The sequence below is a fragment of the Hordeum vulgare genome, chromosome 6H (genome assembly GCF_904849725.1).
Source record: "Hordeum vulgare subsp. vulgare chromosome 6H, MorexV3_pseudomolecules_assembly, whole genome shotgun sequence".
Lineage (NCBI taxonomy): Eukaryota > Viridiplantae > Streptophyta > Magnoliopsida > Poales > Poaceae > Hordeum > Hordeum vulgare.
Window position 1 is genome coordinate 389,009,421 of NC_058523.1, and position 20,999 is coordinate 389,030,419.

The following is a 20,999-nucleotide window of genomic DNA, read 5'->3' on the forward strand; positions in this document are numbered from 1 at the left end:
GAGCTAGGCTTTCGCTTGAGGACAAGCGAGGTCTAAGCTTGGGGGAGTTGATACGTCCATTTTGCATCATGTTTTCATGTTGATATTTATCGCTACTTGGGCTGTTATTTCACTTCACGGTACTATTCTTGTGCCTTTTCTCTCTTATTTTGCAAGGTTTACATGAAGAGGGAGAATACCGGCAACTGGAATTCTGGCCTGAAAGTGGAGCAAAGTTGAGATACCTATTCTGCGCAACTCCAAACGTCGTGAAAATCAGTGGAGATTTTTTTCCCAATTTATCAAAAATACTGGGCCGAAGAAGTGCCAGAGAGGCACCATGGGGTTTCGTCCAGAAAAAAATAACAGAGGAGCTTTTTCGTGGTTTCGCCGCCGCCACGAGGCGGAACTTGAGCAGAACCAATCTAGAGCTCCGGCAAGACGATCCTGCCGGGGAAACTTCCCTCCCGGAGGGGGAAATCGTCGCCATCGTCATCACCAACACTCCTCTCATCGGAGGGGACTCATCACCATCAACATCTTCATCAGCACCATCTCATCTCCAAACCCTAGTTCATCACTTGTAATCAATCTCCATCTCGTGACTCCGATTGGTACTTGTAAGGTTGCTAGTAGTGTTGATTACTCTTTGTAGTTGATGCTAGTTGGATTGTTTGGTGGAAGAGATTATGTTCAGATCCTTGATGCTACTCATTACCTCTCTGATCATGATTATGATTATGCTTTGTGAGTAGTTACTTTTGTTCCCGAGGACATGGGATAAGTCATGCTAATAATAGTCATGTGAATTTGGTATTCGTTCGGTATTTTGATATGTTGTATGTTGTTTTTCCTCTAGTGGTGTTATGTGAATGTCGACTACATAACACTTCACCATTATTTGGGCCTAGAGGAAGGCATTTGGAAGTAGTAAGTAGATGATGGGTTGCTAGAGTGACAGAAGCTTAAACCCTAGTTTATGCGTTACTTCGTAAGGGGCTGATTTGGATCCTCTAGTTTAATGCTATGGTTAGAAGTTGCGGATGCTTGCGAGAGGGGTTAATCATAAGTGTGATGCTTGTCCAAGTAAGGGCAGTACCCAAGCGCCGGTCCACCCACATATCAAACTATCAAAGTAACGAACGCGAATCATATGAACATGATGAAACTAGCATGACAGAAATTCCCATGTGTCCTCGGGGGCGCTTTTCCTCCTATAAGACTTTGTCCAGGCTTGTCCCTTGCTACAAAAGGGATTGGGCCACCTTGCTGCACTGTTGCTACTTTTGTTACTTGTTGCTTGCTACGAATCATCTCACCACACAATCACTTGTTACCGACAATTTCAGTGCTTGCAGATATTTCCTTGCTGAAAACCACTTGTTAGATCCTTTTGCTCCTCGTTGGGTTCGACACTCTTACTTATCGAAAGGACTACATTGATCACCTATACTTGTGGGTCATCAAGCGCAAAGTTTCTGTCTTTTTTAGCATGATGAAACAACTATCACCCAAACTAATCATAAAGGCTTTACTTGTCACTTTATTGAAATAAAAGATATGAAACATGATTAATACAGTAGCTTAATCATGTGATCACATAAAAACAGTAAGGATACATATTGTGTTGTCTCCCAATAAGCGCTTTTCTTTAATGCCTTTCAAGCTAGGAATGATGATTTCAATGATGCTCACATAGAAGATAAGAATTCAAACATAATGGAAGCATCATGAAGCATATGACTAGCATGTTTAAGTCTAACCCACTTCCTATGCATAGGGATTTTGTGATCAAACAATTTATTGGGGCAAGAATCAACTAGCATAGGAAGGTAAAACAAGCATAGCTTCAAGATTTTTAACACATAGAGAGGAAATTCGATATTATTGCAATATATAGAAGCATGTGATCCTCTCTCATTATAATTTTCAGTAGCATCATGAATGAATTCGACAATATAACCAGCACCTAAATCATTCTTTTCATGATCTACAAGCATAGAAATTTTACTACTCTCCACATAAGCAAATTTATTCTCATGATTAATAGTGGGAGTATCATAAAAGACTTGAATACTACAAATAGTTTCCACATTGAAAGAGGAAGGTTTAGCAAAAGGGTACTCATAATTGTGACAAGTTTTATCATCATTCTTCTTTATAGCATAAGTATCATCACAATAATCATCATAGACAGGAGGTATGCAAATATCATAGTAAATTTGATCACTCAAAGTGGGGGGACTAAAAGGATCATCTTTGTTTGACGTAGCATCCCCAAGCTTGGGACAAACATTAATTGTAGCAAATATATTCTCAAACATGTCACTCTTGTCAAACATAGCATCCCCAAGCTTGTGGTTTTGCATATCATAGACATAATCACTCTCATCATTAATAGTATGAATAGCACCAAGAGTATAGCAATTATTGTCATCCTCTACATTTATTTTTGATTCATTCTCATGAGGCATATCGATAATAGGAGCAACATTATTTGGGAGAGATATGTCACGCCCAAGATGCGACCCTATCCTCAATTTGGCACGAAGGCCTCGTCAGGGATAGAAGCGCATCTCGTCGTGTCGCAAGAATGGATATCGTTACATGTACATGTACTAAAAAGAAGAGGTAAATATATAGAATTGGCTTACACTCGCCACAAGCTACATCAGAGTCACAACAGTACATTACATAATCATCAAGAGTAAGAGCAAGGTCCGACTATGGACGAAATCAAACGATAAAATAAGAACGATGTCCATCCTTGCTATCCCAGGCTGCCGGCCTGAACCTGCAACTCCAGACTAGATCGATGAAGAAGAAGAAGAAGAAGAAGCAACTCCAGATGAACAATCAACGCGCTTGTGTCAAGTAACCTTTACATGTACCTGCAACTGGTGTTGTAGTAATCTGTGAGTCACAGGGGACTCAGCAATCTCATTTCCAAAGGTATCAAGACTAGCAAAGCTTAATGGGTGAGGCATGGTTAAGTGGTGAGGTTGCAGCAGTAGCTAAGCATATAAATATGGTGGCTAACTTACGAGTACAAGAAATAAGAGGGGGAAGATCTACGCATAGCGGATGTGAACTACTGATGATCAAGAGAATGATCTTAAACACCTACCTACGTCAGACATAACCCCACCGTGTCCTCGATCGGAGAAGGAACTCACGAAAGAGACAGTCACGGTTACGCACATAGTTGGAATATTTTAATTAAGTTAACTTCAAGTTATCTAGAACCAGTGTTAAACAAAGTTTCCACGTTGCCACATAACCGCGGGCATGGCTTTCCAAAAAGATTTAACCCTGCAGGGGTGCTCCAACTAGTCCATCACAAATTACCACAAGCCGCATAGAAATCCTCAATCACGAAGCTCGCGATCTCGTCGGATTCCCTAGTGGAAAACCTCAACTCTGAGATTACCCAAAGCATCACCGGAATCCCGATGCACAAGATATTCCGTCAAAGGTAAAACTAATCCAGCAAGGTCGCCCGACGTGTCGACGATCCCGATAGGAGTCGCATACCTCGTTCTCAGGACACGACGGATGAGCGATGGTTACCATGCCAAACGCCGAGTTGCCCCGGGTAGTGTTAATAAGCTGCTATGTTTTGGACCAACACTCATGAGGAGCACTGGCCCGGGGGTTGATTAAATTATCCTCAGGTTAATTACTCCCTATGCAATTCATTAGTTATTAGGCAAATGTAGTACCAAAGTTGGGCCTTGCCAGACCAGCTTTAATCTAAAACGAATTATCAAGGGGGTCCCCATAACAACCCGGATCGTGTTAGGAGCGCTCATTTATGGAACATAACACCGGTAGCCGAAACTAAGGGGGCAAAGGTGGAACAAAACACCAGGCTAGAAAGGCCGAGCCTTCCACTTTTTACCAAGTATATAGGTGCATTAAATTAAATAGCATATAGTATGGTGATAAGACAAGGAACCCATGTTATCACATGGAAGCAACTGCACCTGCAACTAGCAATGCTAACAACAGGGTTAAGCAAGCAGTAACATAGCCAATCGGTGGTTTGCTAGGTCGTACAGGTTGAAGGTGATCATGGCATTGTTGGGAGGCTGATATTTAACATGTGGTAGGCAACGAGACATTAACGATAGAAACGATAAATCTAGCATGACAATGATAGTAATGGTATCTGGGGAAATGGTCATCTTGCCTGAGATCCCGCTTGGAAGAAGAATGACTCCATGAAGCAGACGAACCGACGTAGTCGAACGGGTCCTCACAATCCGACACGCTTGCGGATCTCTACCGAGACGAGGCAAACCGGAAACAAACATCAACACAGATATTCACCACATGATGCACAACATGATGCAAACCTAATATGATGCATGATCAGTTCATCGATGCAAGGGATGGCATGGCAATTCACCTCACGCAAACACTACACATTAAGTGAAGCTCGATATGCAACGGCTTACATATCGACGAAACTCCATGACTAATTATTTAATTCACTCCCAATTATTTACACGGCAATATTAAATTTTTGTTAACATGGCAAGGGGTGAAGCGGTGAACCTACATGTCATCCTAGTCGGTTAACATGCGGAACAAAGATCGAAGCTACGGCACAAGAACATGCAACACAAGATTATATGCCATGAATGCGTCATGCATGCAAGTTCATCAACATCACGGCAAGAAGGGAAAGAAGCAAGGTGTCGCCACGGCGAGCGAAAATGAACCATGGCGGCAAAATGGAAACGATGCCACGGCAACGTTCCTATCATGACAACTCGTCGAGGTATCGTGCCAACAAATAGGGAGTGCGTGCGGGAACGGTAAATAAAGATGGGGTGATCCCGGTTACCGGGTTCCCATGTGTCGGGGCTCAACAAGAGGAACACGTGCAACGGCAACATAAGGCGCAAACATAATCATCTCATAGATCACATGAATACGGTTCTTGGCCACGTCTCATCGGTATACCTTCGACGCGTGCATATCGGAGCGGATCGGTTCGTAGCGAACGTCGTGGAAGTTGTGGTCGTCGTGGTACTCGGGTCTTGTCGACGGTAGTCGTTCGCTCGGCATCGTGGTTCACGGTCTTCGGCGATGGTAGTCGAACTCGTTTTTCCGAAGATGGTCGGGGTCGTCGAGGACGACGTGGTACTCGCGGCAAACTTGTCGATTCCATGGAGGGGGGTTGGTGCACGCGGCGACGCAAGCGGCAGCAACACGCAGCAACATCTACTAGCATGCACGCTACAGCAACTAGCTAGCTAGCAGGCAACCTAGCATGCTACTGCAGCAGCTAACAACAGCTAGCACAACAACTAACTACAGCAACAGCAAGCGGCTCAGCTAGCAGCAGCTACAGGCAATCAGCAACATCACAAGCAATCAGCAACAGCTGTCTAGCACAGCAACTAGCAAGAGCACGTAGCAGCACTAGCAACATGGCAGCAGGGCACGACCAGCTAGCTCGGCAGCAGCAACAGCAACCGGCAACAGCGGCTACCAACTAGCGGCAAGCAAGCAAACGGACAGCAACAACAACTCGCAAGGCAAGCACAGGCAACAGCTAAGCTCAGCATCAAGCTAGCTTAGCAGGCCACGGCAGCAGCAAGCAGCACGGAGGCAGGCATCAAGCAAGCAGCAAGGCGCCAGCAAGCAAGCAAATAGCAGGAGGCACAGCGGTAGGGGGCAAGCTTGGCAGCAACATCCTACATAGCAACGCTAGCAACAGCAACACACAAGCTCGGCATCAACGCATCGGGTGCTCGGTAGGACGGCGGCGGCACGGCGAGCAGCTGCAGGGCAAGCCGGCGAGGGAGAACGACGAGGCGGAGCAGGCGGGGCGCAGCGCGGGGGAGACGCGGGAGGAGGAGGGCTATGGCGGGCTGCTGGCGCGCGGGCTGGCATCCTGCGTGGCAGTGCAGATGGGCGCGGGGAGGCGGCGAGGCGGGCGCGGCGCACCGGCGAGCATCACCAGCTTGAGGCCGGCGAGCTTGCGAGGGCGAGGGGCGAGGCCATGGCGCAGCGCGGGGGAGACGCGGGCAGGGGTCTCGGGCACCTCGGGGAGGGCCACGGCGAGCTCGGCACGGCACCGCGACGGGCGACATGGCGACGGGGCGAGCGAAGGGAGGCCAGGGGCACGTGGATCGGGGAAGTAGCGGGAGGGAGATGGGAGGAGGCTGGGGAGGACGACGGCTCACGGGCTCGAGGAGGGAGAAAGGGGATCGGGACAGGAGGGGATCGCTAGGGAGGAGATGGCGCACGAGGCAGGACGAGGGACGAGGCCTCGCTAGGGCAGGGGAGGACTTGGGCCGGCTGGGCCTCTCCCTCTCTTTATGTTTTTTTATCCCTTTTAAAAACAGAAAATCACACTCTAAAGTAAAACGATTTTAACAACATAAAAAAATGATTTTGGCTCCTTGAAAAAAAATACCCCAACTATAAAATAGGTTGGGCATTTTTAAACAAATAAAAATGAAACCCTTTTAAGAATTAAAATAAAACTCTTTTAACAAGAGAATAAAATAAAACCCTTTTCTTACAAAAGAGTAAAAATCAAATCCCTTTTATTTAAAGACTAAAATAAAGGCTCTTTAAAGGAGAAAAGAAATGAGACTGTTTTAGAAAATAAACAAAAGTGAAATAAAGGAAACCCAAGGGGTGGCCCCCACATTTAATAAAAGGGTTTTTAAAAGAAGACTCTTTTTAAAAATGGTTTAAACGGAAACTTTTACACAACCCAAAAACAAAATCGAAGAGAAGAGAGGAGGGGAGTTTCTATCGCACTAAGACTCGGTGAGCAATCGAAGTACACACTCTCAAAACACCACATGTGACAGACGATGCAAGATGCCATGCATGATGTGACGATGCAAACTAAATGATGATGCAACAAATAAAAATAAGCACACGACGGAAACAGAAATAAAGGGGAATCTTCTGGGGCGTCGGCATCGGGCTGCCATAAGATACCTTTTTACCTTTATTTTTCCTTCTTTTGTTCTTCTTCACCCCATCATGTGAAGGTTTACTTAATTTTTCCAAGCTTCTTTTTGGAGAGGTTGGTTGAATAGAAAGCTCCTCCTCTTTACCTGATTCATCATAAGAAATAATAGGAGGGTATTGGGAAACCTCTTCCCCTTTGTTAGTATTATATTTATCTTCCATTTGTTTTCTTGCCTTTAAGTAATTGGCAATTTACCGCACAATATAAATAAATTTCTTCCAAATCATAATCAAGCATTTTCATGACAGCCCAATCCGGGAGGCTCTTAGTTATACATTTCATTTCTTCATATCTCAAAAGCAAACTAAGTTCATTATGGTACGCAAGGGAAATCAAGTCATCACAATTTTTGGACACGATTTCATCATTAATAAATTTGCATTGGAGATTTAAATGACCATGTTCATTGCAAAGTTCACAAGGACGGGTATCAATATTAAATATTTCAGCACAATCATCTAGCCTCACAAGCAACAACTTAGTTTCTAAATACTTATGCGTCTTACAAAATCTATCTTCCCTTTTTGGTATATATTTGCAAACTCTATGCATTCCACAGAAATCAACATGCTTATAGGAAATATTTTCATCACGAATAGTGCAATCACAATTAGCATCATGGATATTCAAAGTATTCATACTAACTACATTGCAATCATGCTCATCATTCACATATTTTATGCCAAGCATTCTATGTAATTCTTCTTCTAGCACTTGAGCACAATTTTCTTTTCTATCATTTTCACGAAAGACATTAAAAAGATGAAGCACATGAGGTAACCTTAATTCCATTTTTTTAGTTTTCTATTAATAAACTAAACTAGTGATAAAACAAGAAACTAAAAGATTCAATTGCAAGATCTAAAGATATACCTTCAAGCGCTAACCTCCCCGGCAACGGCACCGAAAAATAGCTTGATGTCTACTACGCAACCTTCTCCTTGTAGACGTTGTTGGGCCTCCAAGTGCGGAGGTTTGTAGGACAGTAGCAATTTTCACTCAAGTGGGTAACCTAAGGTTTATCAATCCGCGGGAGGCGTGGGATGAAGATGGTCTCTCTCAAGCAACCCTGCAACCAAATAACAAAGAGTCTCTTGTGTCCCCAACACACCCAATACAATGGTAAGTTTTATAGGTGCACTAGTTCGGCAAAGAGATGGTGATACAAGTGCAATATGGATAATAGATATAAGTTTTTGTAATCTGAAAATATAAAAAACAGCAAGGTAATTAATAATAAAAGTGAGCACGAACGGTATTGCAATGCGTGGAAACAAGGCCTAGGGTTCATACTTTCACTAGTAGAAGTTCTCTCAACAATGATAACATAATTGGATCATATAACTAGCCCTCAACATGCAACAAAGAGTCACTCCAAAGTCACTAATAGCGGATAACAAATGAAGAGATTATTGTCGGGTACGAAACCACCACAAAGTTATTCTTTCTAATCGATCTATTCAAGAGTCTGTAGTAAAATAACACGAAGCTATTCTTTCCGTTCAATCTATCCTAGAGTTCGTACTAGAATAACACCTTAAGACACACATCAACCAAGACCCTAATGTCACCTAGATACTCCATTGTGACCTCAAGTATCTGTGGGCATGATTATACGATATGCATCACACAATCTCAGAATCATCTATTCAACCAACACATAGAACTTCAAAGAGTGCCCCAAAGTTTCTACCGGAGAGTCAAGAATAAAACGTGTGCCAACCTCTATGCATAGATTCCCAATGTCACGAAACCCGCAAGCTGATCACCAAAACATACATCAAGTACTCACATAAATATCCCATTGTCACCACAGATAGACACGTGCAAGACATACATCAAGTATTCTCAATTCCTTAAAGACTCAATCCGATAAGATAACTTCAAAGGAAAAACTCAATTCATTACAAGAAGGGAGAGGGGAAGAACATCATAGGATCCAACTATAGTAGCAAATCCCGCGGTACATCGAAATCATGACATCGCAAGAACACGAGAGAGAGATCAAACACATAGCTACTGGTACATACCCTCAGCCCCGAGGGAGAACTACTGCCTCTTGGTCATGGAGATCGCCGGGATGATGAAGATGGCCACCGGAGATGGATTCCCCCTCCGGCAGGGTGCCGGAACGGGCTCCCGATTGGTTTTTGGTGGCTACAGAGGCTTGCGGCGGCGGAACTCCCGATCTAGGTTTATTTCTGGAGGTTTCTGTATTTATAGGAGCGGATGGCGTCGAGAACAAGTCAGGGGGACCCACGAGGGAGTCACGAGCCCCCCAGGCGCGCCCAGGGGCATGGGTGTGCTTCCATGGCTCGTGGCTTCCTCGGGACTCCCCTCAGGTATCTTTTCTTCTGGTATTTTTGATATTTTCCATAAAAAAATCACGGCGAAAGTTTTATTCCGTTTGGACTCCGTTTGATATTCCTATCTGAAAAAGGTCAAAAACAAGGAAAAAACAGGAACTGGCACTGGGCTCTAGGTCAATAGGTTAGTCCCAAAAATAATATAAAATAGCATATTCATGCATATAAAACATCCAAAGTTGATAATATAATAGCATGGAATGATCAAAAATTATAGATACATTGGAGACGTATCAGGGCCGAGAAAAAGCGACGAGGATGAGAGAGGTTTGGACTTGGAATACAACTATGAAAATGTTGGTACTTGTGTGAAGTCTGCAATGGACGCTGATGAGACGAGTGCATTTCTTGAGACCTGTCGCAACACAGCCAACTTCAGGATGATCTTATTGAGCATGACTGGGAGCTCTATTGGGTGGGGGTAGATCCCCATTTATATGCATTTTCATTTGTGTGAGATTTGAAAATTTTGATATTGTAATAATTATTTGAATTCAAACATTTATAGTAATGATGACTATGGTTTTATTGTGAGTTGCTTTTAGATAATCTATATTAAGATTTGTTGAAATGTATGATTTATTGTAAGTTATGCAAAAACTTTTTGCGGTGCGGTGAATGCTTCAGTCGAACAGATCGAGTAAACATGTCCTGCAAACTTTTACACGACGTGTTTGCGAGGACTGTTTCGCCAGAGGGCTTGTCGTCCCGTAAAAAGTTTTTGTGGGATCCTTCAAATCATTTTTTTCAAGCCGGTCGTTTGCGGGATATGCTAAAAATGCTCTTAGAAGTTAAGGTGTTGTGGAACCTTCAACTTCCAATCTTTGGAGGAGAGGGCCTCTTTTCCATGCCTATGTAATTCGCAAAGGGCACCGCCGCTGTGCCGCTTGACGGCGGCGCACTCTCCATCAGGAGCTCGCGCACACCGGCAAGGGGGCAGGGGGCACCACCGCATCGAGGGCCACCGTCGGTGCATCGGGGAGAGGAGGGTTTCGCGACGCACTCGGGTATCTCCCTCTCTGCCAGCAGGATGGAAAGAAAACGAGGGGAAGGAAGCAGAGGCGTGCGCGGCGCGGTGGTCTTCGACCCCGTCACCAGTGGCCGGACTGACGTCGCAAGAGACCCGCACGCACCGCTATGGAGCTGCGCGAGAGAAACGAGAGAGCGACGCACGGGGGGAAATGTATTAGGGTTTCCCCGACACCGCGGCACGCTGGGGTTGACCTGTCGATTTGGGCGCCGTCCGACGGCTAAGAGTCCCATCGGGAGCGCCTCGGGCCAGCTGTTGCCACTGGTCCGTGGAGGAGTGGGCCGGCAGAGCCGGCGCCCGAGGCCGGGAGCTGCGTGGGAGCAGGCTCGGGCGCTGGGTAACTCGACCGGTTTTGGCCCAAAGAGCCCTGCCGTTTTTTCTTTTATATATTCAGTCTTTTGTCCATTTTTTGGGCTGATTTCATCTAGTTTTTTATTCAAATTAATCCAATAAAATATTTGTCTAGAAAAATAGAAAAGTGACAAAAATAAGAGCTTCTCAAAAGTATAAAGTTTCATGAATTTTTTATTCATGTTTTTCGCTGCAAATAAATATGAATGCTCTTTTAGAAGTCAATAAAAGTTAAATGATAATTAAATTTTAAGAGCATATTAAAGTAATTATTCAAATAATTATGATTCTGTTATTTTATGACCAACGTTGTAAATAACATGATCATGATTTGTTACGATTGTAAAAAGGTGCATTTATTTCTACTTTTGCCCAACGGTGATATAGATTTAATTGCATAAAAGGTTGTATATTTTAATTTTCACCAACGTTGGATTAATACATCCAATTGTTGTTACGATCTCATTTCATTGTGGTTTTTAGGAGGGTTTTACTTGATGAGCTGCATCAAGGAGATTCCAACCCTGAGATGTGACAACTACTCTGAATGGAGAAACAAAGTCAATATGGCCTTTGTCTGTGCTGAGGTGGACTGGGTGGTGGATACTCCACAGCCGGTCATACCTACAGAGCCAGTCAGAGAGGCAACTGATGATGATGTTGCATGAGACAAAAAGAGGAGGTATTATGCTCCATTGGAGATGCCATACTCCTTGGACAACCAAAAGTGGCACACCGCCAATAAAAAAGTGTATGGCCTTCATACAAAACACAATTGAGAATGATTGCCGGCTCAATTGCATAATGTACTTCCGTATGGGAGTTCCTTGAAAAGATAAAGAGCCAGTTCATTGGTTCTTCAAAGATTTATGCCACTCAGTTGCTAAAAACAACTGGTGACAAAAAAGTACACAGGCGGTGGACATGGCAGAAGAGAGAACATCCTTACGATTAGCAACATGGTAGCTAAGCTTAAACCCATGGATTTGGACTTGGAGCTCAAACCTGCGCTCATTGTTCACCTGGTTATGGCTTCACTGCAAAAAGAGTTTGACACTTCTATTGTCAAGTACAACATGTCGCTTGAAAAATGGGAAATTTAAAATACTATAGCCATGTGTGTTCAAGAAGAGAAAAGACTTAAAACCTCACATGGTGGTTCTCTGAACTATGTGAAGGATGACAAGAAAAGGAACTACAATCACAATGACAATGGTTCCCCGTAAAAGCCACATGGAAAAGCTCCCACGCAATATCAGCATCAAGAGAAGTCTTTTCGAGTTGACAAAGACACATGTCTCCACTCTAAGAAGACTGGCATTACAAGAAAGATTGCCCCGATTGGTTAAAGTCAATAATGGCAAAGAGAGGTAACAACATTGTTTCCTTTGTGAATGAATCCTTGTATAAAAAGTTTTTGAAATCTACTTGGTGGATTGACTCAAGTGCAACTGTTCATGTTGCAAATTCGTTACAGGGATTCCATTCGACGCGGACTACACAAAGAAGCGAAAGAAGCATTGAAGTCGCAAATGGAGTTCAAGCATAAGTTGAAGCTGTCCGCGACATCTCCCTGGAGTTAGCTGGCGGATTCAAGCTTTTCCTTAGAGATGTTTTATATGTTCCTTCATGTCATAGAAACTTGATTAGTGTTTCATGTTTGGACAAAGACCATTATGAATGTTAGTTTGGACATGGAAAGTGTGCCATATGGTTTAATAATGCTTATGTGTGTGATACTTTACTTCACAATGAGCTTTATTTATTATCCTTGAGTGAAAAAGTGCATTTTGTGTGTAATGTGAATGAGCATGTTTCTGCGTCAAACAAAGAAAGAAAGACAACTCATGACTCATTGAAATTGTGGCAGTGTCGCCCGGGCCATATTTCGAAGGGGGGAATAGAAAGACTGATTAAAAGTGAGATTCTTCCTCCACTAAAGTTCTCAGACTTAGAACAATGCATTGATTGCATTAAAGGAAAGTGTGTAAAATAAATAAAAAAGGATGCAAACAGAAGCACGGGAACACTAGAAATCATTCACACTGACATTTGTGGACCATTTCCTATGAAAAGTGTGGATTTTCTACCACTTTCCTTCCTTGCCTATATTGTATACTTCCATTGTGTGCTTCTCTTATCCATCTCTTTAGGACATAATGTGTTGGCAATGTCTTTACATTCAGCAAATCAAGAACTTTCAAACCATCTCCACACAATATTCCTGCCCTATTGAACATTTGACAACTACATGAAGCTTTTCCCATTGTTGCATCTTCATCTGTATAAATAATTCTAGGTTGTATTCCATTATATGCAGTTAGAAAAGTCTCAAATAGCCATATAAATGAGCCCTTTGTTTCATCAAACAGCAAGGCAGCACCAAAAATAGTGGTTTCTCTGAACTGATTGAGGCCAAGAAAAACACCAAATGGCCTATACTCTTTATTTGTGCTAAAAAATAGTGTCAAAAGTGACAACATCACCAAAATGTGCATAGTCAAGGATCATTTTAGCATCATCCGAGAATATGTTGGTTATATTCTCCTCACAAACCAAGTGTAGTGCATATTGGAATGATGGATTCTCAGCAATTTTGTCATGAAAATATTTCAACATACTCCCAGCTTCTCCAAAAGCCAACTCCCTCTGTAGCTTGGTTCACAAATGATTGTTTTGTCACGGCAAGTATATCTAAGGTTAATTGGTCCACCAACTTGACGAGAAGCAAATTCGTGTGCTGCTTGTGACATAATGCCGGAATCATCAGCGGTTTCAATTTCAAAAGCTTGTCGTTCTGAAATCTTTCTTTGGGATATCATCAAGTGGCGGGTTTGTGGCAATTGAAGCAAGTGGCTGTCTTCAAGCACAACCTCACTTACTTCATAATTTCCGGGCTCTCGATCCAATTGAAAACATATACGAGCTTGGCAATTGGTTCTTATTTCAACTCTAAAACGCTTTGGTGCATTACCAGTTTGCACTTTTCTTCGATGACCCTCGTTGGAACAAACAAGTCTGCATAAACAAACCTGACCATCAAGTCTACTTTTGTTTGTGTATCTCCTTCTCACATCAAAGCCGGTGTGACCTTCATATGCATTCCAATATGTCGAGGCCTCATCTACACTTCTGAACCTCATACCAACTTGAGGTATTCCCTTACCAATTTCTGTCATCCCACAACACTGAAAATTGTGAGACACAACAGAGTTCTCAATTTTTAGAGTAGAGCACTCATGCCGATTTCAGTTACACACACCTGAAAGGTACAGGAAGATGTAGTTCAGTCAGTGACAATTCAGTTAGTATGCTGGAGTTGAGAAAAAGTTCAGTTAGTACAGGAAGATTTGGACTCTTCTCCCGAGCGACGACTTGTCCCTCCTCTCCCCAGCTACTGCCGCCCTTCTTCTCCCCAGGGACGACCTGCACCTCCTCCCCTCCAGCGACGACCTGCACCTCCTCTCCTCTGGCGGCGGCGGCCCCTCCTCTCCTCCTCCGGCGGCGGCCCCTCCCATCTTCTCCACAGCGACGACCTGCCCCTCCTCTCCTCCAGTGACGACCTGCCCCTCCTCTCCTCCAGTGACGACCTGCCCCTCCTCTCCTCCTCCGACGGCGGCCCCTCCTCTCCCCAACGACGGTCGCCCCTCCTCTTCTCCTCCGGCAGCGGCCCCTCCTTTCCCCAGCGACGGGCGCCCCTCCTCTCCACCGGCGGGGGTCGCCCCTTCTCTCCACGAGCGACGGTGCGCCCCTCCTCAGCAACGACGTGACCTGCCCCTCCTCTCCCCCGGCGGCGGCCGCCCCTCCTCTCCGACTGGTCCGCGGCGCGGGAAGTTTCTGGAGTTTTTGCGGCCCGTGAATCCCCAATTTGCTGCCCGACCTTGCCCAAACTGCTAACCGCTGAAGTTTTTGCCTACTCTCGTATAAACCGTTGGATTTTTTTTTAATGGAGATGAGAGGACTAAAGTTGCAGCGTGACTGTCACTGCATCTCAGTCCTTCCAACAGATGCCCCCTGGAACAGATTAGGTAGATCATGCACACTTGCACACTGACAGGGCCTTCCTTCCTATCTCTTAAATTACAGTATACTATAGTAAGTTTCAACATGCACGCACCGAGGGAACTCGTGACCTCTACATGGTTTTCTTTTTCTTAGAGAGGATAATCTCTACGTGATTGGTAATGAAGACGGCTTGCTTGATCTTGATTGTGGTTTGGCTCGCCGTCGCCGCTCTCGGCCGTGAGCAGCCGGCGGACGCCCTCCTGCACCAGCGGGAAGCGGAGGGCGGCTGGCGGAGGGCCGCGGACAACGAAACAAAGCTGGTCATCATCAGGGGCAGGCAGGGGCGAGAGCTAAGGAAAGGCGCGCCTGCGAAGTGCGTCCCCGCAGCAACGTGCCGGCGGCGGATGGTGGTCTGCGGCAAGAGGTGCTACACGGCGCGGTCACGCCTTGCCCTCGTCCCGCCGGCCACCAAGTGCGTCATGGTCTGCAAGAAGTGCGTGCCAACCTGCTGAGTCCTTGTACGTGCGCATCTCGTTTTGGGTTACGTAGCATCATTCTTCTTCATCTTCTTCCTTTTCTCGTTTTGGGTTATGGACTATATCAGATTTTAGCTGCATACGTTTTGAGCTTTTTTTTAAAAATGTTATGAGTTTTTTCAGTTGCATGCAGACTGATCCACCGATTTTGGAGCTTGTGTCTTCCGAACAATCCCCCCAAAAAAATCAACAGGTTGTAATGTTGTCAATTCAATACCCTGCAAGAAGTACAACTATATATGAATATAGTCTGATAAAAAAACCAGTAATGCACTAGCAAAATTTTGCTTTCATTGAGAGTTGAACTCAAGACCTCCCGCTTACTAAACGGGTGCTCTAACCAACTGAGCTATGAAAGCTTCGCGGTGATTTTTCCATGCTTACTTATTTGGCTCTAATTGTTTATGTTGATTGCCCGAAGCACATAATGACCACGAAAGCTCCTCATGCCTGGTAGCCTCGGCCAGTTCTTTTCATCTCATAATTCTCATAAACTGCCTACAAAATTGTTTGTCTAGTTTTTTTTTCTCTGATTCTAGCATGTAATTGGTATATGAGTTGTGTGTTGAAATGACTCAAACGCCCCTAGATTGAAATGATTGATGAATTGCAAACACTGGATTATTTCTAACAGTTTATGTCTAATATGAAAACAAAAACAAGCTGCAAATCCTGGAAGTGGCGCCCCGATGGGAAGGAGATGAGGAGAAGGGGCAGCCCGTCTGGGGTGGCGGCGCAGGAGCCTCCCGCTGGCGTATCTGACAAGGCTGAGGCCGGGGTCTGGGGCGACGGAGTAGGGCGGCGGCCTCCATCGAGAAGTGGCGTCCTGGTGGCGAAGATAGGAGAAGAAGGAGCGATCGGTCTAGAGCGACGGCATAGGAGCCTCCCACCGGCGTATCTGACGAGCCTGAGGCCGGGGTCTGGGACGGTAGCTGGCGGCTGCAACCCTAGCTCGAGCGCTGGGGGTGGGACGAGCACGAGCAAGGGCGAGAACGGGAGTGGAAGAGGCTCGTTTTGGCTCTGTAGCACTCGCGCTAGAGTGGCAATTTGAACGTAATTTGATTGTCTAATAGGAGTTCAAAATGAAAGTTTTTCTTTTGAGGGGCTCGTTAGAATTACGAGAAGTTCCATGATTCTAAAATCCACTATTGATTCTGGTAGTTCTTGATTTCTTTTGCGATTGTATTTTTTTACATAGTAATTTTTCAGAATTGAATAAAAAAAACTGCCCCTAACTCCTCGGGCAGGTGGCAATTGTATAAGCATCGGAAACCTTCAGGCTTCAGGTAATCCATAACCCAGAACTGATCATCAGATCAACAGGTCTACGCCTGATAGAGGATACGAGTTTGCTCCCAAATAATGAGGTCTAGATAACATTAGCAACACTACATCTGAACTGCATCGCCAAACAACCCAACACAAAACAGAACACTTAAGATCTGACTGTGAAAGCAGCAATCCGTCTTGCCGCTAGCAACGCTACCATCTCATACATCTTGCCTAATCTCCCTCACTACGAGCTCGCCGACACGCCACGGACGCCCGATCGGCCGCTCGCCACGCTGCCGCTGCCGCGGTGAGCGCTGCGTCCACGGTGCGCATTGACGCCGGAGCTGCCGGCGCGCGACCGGGCGCTTGGCTCAAACTGCGCAGCCGCCCTCTGCTTGCTCTGCCTGGGCCGGTTCACCGGGCTGCGCGCGCCACCGTGGTGGCTAGTGACCTGCTCGACGACCTCGTCGCCATTGTTCGACGACCGTGAGCCGCTCCACGTCCGGTCCGTGGACTCGCACGACGGCGTCCAGAGGTTGCCGGAGAGGCTGTTACTCCCCGCGGACTCCTGCAGCTCCGTCTCCCCGCTGCCACGGATGTCCCGCACCGACACGTACTTGTGCACGCTCGGCGCGTCAAGGTCGTCGTCGCGGACCGCCGCGTTGACAGAGGCCTTGTCGTCCACGCTCCGATCGGGCTCGCGGGCGCGGCTCTCCGACGATGAGGAGTTGAGGTCGGCGACGGCGTCGACGATGGACTGCGCCTTGGAGACGCAGGCCGGTAGCGTGAAGGATGGTGGCGTTCCGGGGGTGGCCGTAGCGGAGGTGTGGTAGTGCTGGATGTCCTCGAGGAGATGGCTGGCGTACAAGCCGGGGTTCTGGTCGAAGTCGCGCGACGCCCTGCGCGACCGGCGGCCTGACCTCCGGCCGGGGGTCTCGACCGTGCGCGTCTCGGTGGTCTTGGACGACGGTGCTCTCGTCTCCGACGCCGTAACGATGGTCTCCTCCGCCTTCTCCTTCTGAGAACTCTGCTCCTTTGCGCGCTCCGTGGTCTTCCGGGTCGGGGTGGCGACGGCAATCTCCGTCGATTTCTGAATCAATTTGAAGATTGTGAGCGGCCGATCGGATGTTGAGATGTGGAGTTACAAAAGAAATGGCGTTAAAACTCGAATTTTGCTACTAGTTTCTTACCTTCTGGGGCTTGGTGTTGGTGCTGCTGTTGTTATTTCGGAGGGAGTTCTCGTCGATCTCGGCCATGGGACTGCGCCGGAGCGGCGACTGCTCGGCCTTCCTTGACGAGCTCCGGCTCAGCGCCGGCGTTTGCGCCGCCGTCTTCTGTCCCCCTCCAGCATTCTCATTGGCCGCGGTCACCCTCGCAGGCGAGCTCGATCGCGGAGACGCGCACCTCTTCCCGGACGCGGCCGCGGGCGACGGGGCGCGCACCTTCTCCCTCGCCGGAACGGAGACCATCTTCCCGGGCTGCTGTCTGGCAGCGCCGGAGCCCGCCGAGGTCGCAGAGGGCGCACCTCCTTCGCCACGCCGTCCGGGCGATCGGCTCGACCTACGGCTCCCGCCGCTGGTCCTCTCCCGGCTCCCCGAGCGCTTCCTCTGGGGCGAGCCCCGGTGGGGCGACGGCCTCGACACGGGGACCCCGTTCTTCTCCCAGTCGCACTCCTCGTCCGCGCCACCGGCCCCGGCTGGATCAAAGTCGCAGCTCCTCTTGGAGCGGTGGCCGCCCCCGGTCTCGCCGGACGGCGCCTTACCGGACGAGCTCCGGCTGAGCCGCCCGCACTGGATGAGGATGGCGTCCACTTCCTCCTTGGTGCAGCTGGACGTACGCACCGGCATCGGCCCCTTAGCCACCACCACGACCGGCCTGGCCTCCTCCTTCTTCTCCTCCTCCTCCCCGCCAGCGACCGCCTTGCTAGCCTTCACGACGACCGGCGCCGCCTTCTTGACGGCCGCAGCGGGCTCCTCCGCGTTGGACGCCCTCCTCGGCTGCGGCGCCTTCTTGGCATTGTCATCGCCGGCGACCACCGCGGCGGCGGCGGCGACCTTGGCGGGCTTCTTGGGCTTGGTGGTGGCCGCAGCCGCGCTCGGCTGCGTCACAAGCGGCGGCGGCGGCTTGTCCTGCTGCTTCTTGCTGAAACAGAGCCCCATGGCGACTCTCTCGACGGATGTTTCGTGGAGCTCCGGGTGGGAATGAAGGAGGGAAGGGATGGAAAGACTGGGGTTGGAACGCGTGGAGCTGGTATTTATGCAGAGCTTCGGGGGAGGTGATGTGAGGATTAAGTACGTGATCGGTGCGCGTGGTGCGAGTATGACGATGACGGTCATCTCACAGCCGAGGCGAGATTTGAAATTCCTCTCTCTCTCTTGGATTGTGTTTGGTGTCCGTTGGGTGGGCCCCGGGTGTGATTGGCTCATCAGCTCATCATCTGGAACCCGTATCCGCCGGGATTCAAACGCCTCAACGGCTACGAGGGTGCACGCTCGTGGAAAGATGGGTTCCTTTTGGCGCCGTCACCCGCCAGAAGGATCCGACCGTTGCGCCGACCAACGACGGCAGCAGCCGAGCCGACCGTTGGAGGAGCTCGTGTGCATGCCATCGGCCGCAATCTTCCCCTCTCCCGCTTTCGATCGGGTCGGATTCGATCTCGATCGGATCGGAGCGCTAATTAATTGCGCTATCGCGCCAGAGCCAGGGCGGGGGATCTGATCGTGTCACCTAATCACGTGACGGGTGTGACAAATGGTGGGCACGTGAGCTGTTGTACGTCACCGGGTCATTGATCCATTTCGCTGATGCCTTCTTAACTCTGTCTCGTGTGTTGGCCGTGCAAGGAGCATCAGCCCCAGGTGGCAATCATGGTTGGCGTTTGAAACGGGACGGGACCACCCGCAGTGAATGGTAGTAGTACGTTCGAACGAATTGCTATCTTGCCGGTTCTTCACCGCAGGTTAGTAGAACTGGAAGGAGCATGCACGGTAACTAATACGGTGGTCGTCGGTGTTGCATTCTCAGTAGCAAAGAAGGTGATCTGTGTTGTGAAATTTTCGCCTTCCGACGTTTTGTATGTTTTGTGATGTTTTAGGTCTAGTCTAGCTAAACTTTGTTATGATTTTTGTCCGATTTTTCATAATAAACTGAGCAGTCCGTTTTTTCTTTCTTCCTTTTTAGCATTTGCTTTTATGCGGTGCATTCCTCCTCTGGAGATGTTCTTGTAATGCCTTCTTCTCATCAATGAATTTGGTAGCTCTCCTGTCGACATTTGAAAAAAAAACAAATCTGCATGAAACTCCATGGGTAAGCAGGGTCGGTCCTGAGATTTTGGGGGCCCGGGGCGAAACTAAAATTTAGGGCCCCTAAATATAAATAAATAGTGCAGGTTCCGTGGGAGATGAATTATGATCATGATCACTCACATTGTTATCGTCCGCGTCGATGTCAACGTTGTCTTCTGTATGGATATCATCTTCTAGATTCACATTACTTGGTTCTTTCACAAGAACTAACGCCAACTCGTCTGGATTTTTTGAAGTGGTTGGGTTACTCGCCAAAAACTTACGAAGAAATCCTCTTTGTGAATCTACCAATTTTTAATCTCCTTTCCTCTTTTTTCTTTTGACAGCACCTGATTCAGACTTCATTACTACTCCCTCTGTTCCTTAATATAAGAAATTTTAGAGATTTTACTATAGACTAGATACGGAGCAAAATGAGTGAATCTACATCCTAAAATATGACTACATACATCCGTATGTAGTTCATAGTGGAATCTCTAAAAGGTCTTACATTTAGAAACGGAGGGAGTAATTCTGAAAATAAATAAATCTGAATCAAAAATAGGGCATTTACTATCCAAAGATTTAAAAGGAATCACTAGAAGTAATTGCAGGTCCAGATCCATCAGGCATCAGTAAATTGCAAGCTAGAACGGGAACTGATCTACGAATCAAACTAGAACGAGATCCTCAGGAGAAGTGGAGAACAGACAGACTCACGGACATTACGGAAGAAGCAACCGGCGAGGGCCCTTCCGCGTGCCGGCGTGCGTGCCTGCGTGGCAATGAAGCCGACGTCAAGGGCCTGTCCGCAGCCCGCGCCGTAGTCTCGTACTCCTACAGATGAGAGTCGCGGCGTGCAGGGAGACGAGAGACAAGCCTAACGAGAGACTTTACAATACCTAGTACACGCCTGACCTAGTATATGTATTATATATGCAGCGGACCCCCAACAATTTTGGGCCCCGTGCGGCCGCCCCCGCGGAACCCCCCAGGGCCGGCCCTGTGGGTAAGAGCATCTACCAAAAAAAAAGATGAACGAAAGACTCCAACGGGCCTTAAACACCCGGTCTAACCGACACCTTTTATATCGAGGTTAAATTAAGGACAAATATGAGGGGTGTCCGGATGCGTTCATCATATCGGACACAACAACCCTTCTTCACCTCC

At 47.3% G+C, this 20,999-nt stretch overlaps 1 protein-coding gene, 1 long non-coding RNA gene and 1 other non-coding gene across 3 annotated transcripts; all 3 read right to left on the bottom strand.

Annotated features, from left to right (window-relative positions):
- Positions 1-12,642: 12,642 nt before the first annotated feature.
- LOC123403813 lies at positions 12,643-14,314 on the bottom strand. The gene is made up of 2 exons (XR_006611563.1): positions 14,075-14,314; positions 12,643-13,994 (listed from the first exon to the last, which is right to left on the bottom strand). It is a non-coding gene; the product is annotated as an uncharacterized LOC123403813 (long non-coding RNA).
- Positions 14,315-15,558: 1,244 nt separating this feature from the next.
- Positions 15,559-15,632, bottom strand: TRNAT-AGU. Its single transcript has one exon. It is a non-coding gene; the product is annotated as a tRNA-Thr (tRNA).
- Positions 15,633-16,621: 989 nt separating this feature from the next.
- Positions 16,622-18,704, bottom strand: LOC123403483 (uncharacterized protein At1g65710-like). The gene is made up of 2 exons (XM_045097418.1): positions 17,736-18,704; positions 16,622-17,635 (listed from the first exon to the last, which is right to left on the bottom strand). The coding sequence occupies exons 1-2, from the start codon at positions 18,702-18,704 to the stop codon at positions 16,790-16,792; spliced, it is 1,815 nt and encodes a 604-aa protein (XP_044953353.1). The 3' UTR covers positions 16,622-16,789.
- Between the last annotated feature and the right edge of the window lie 2,295 nt (positions 18,705-20,999).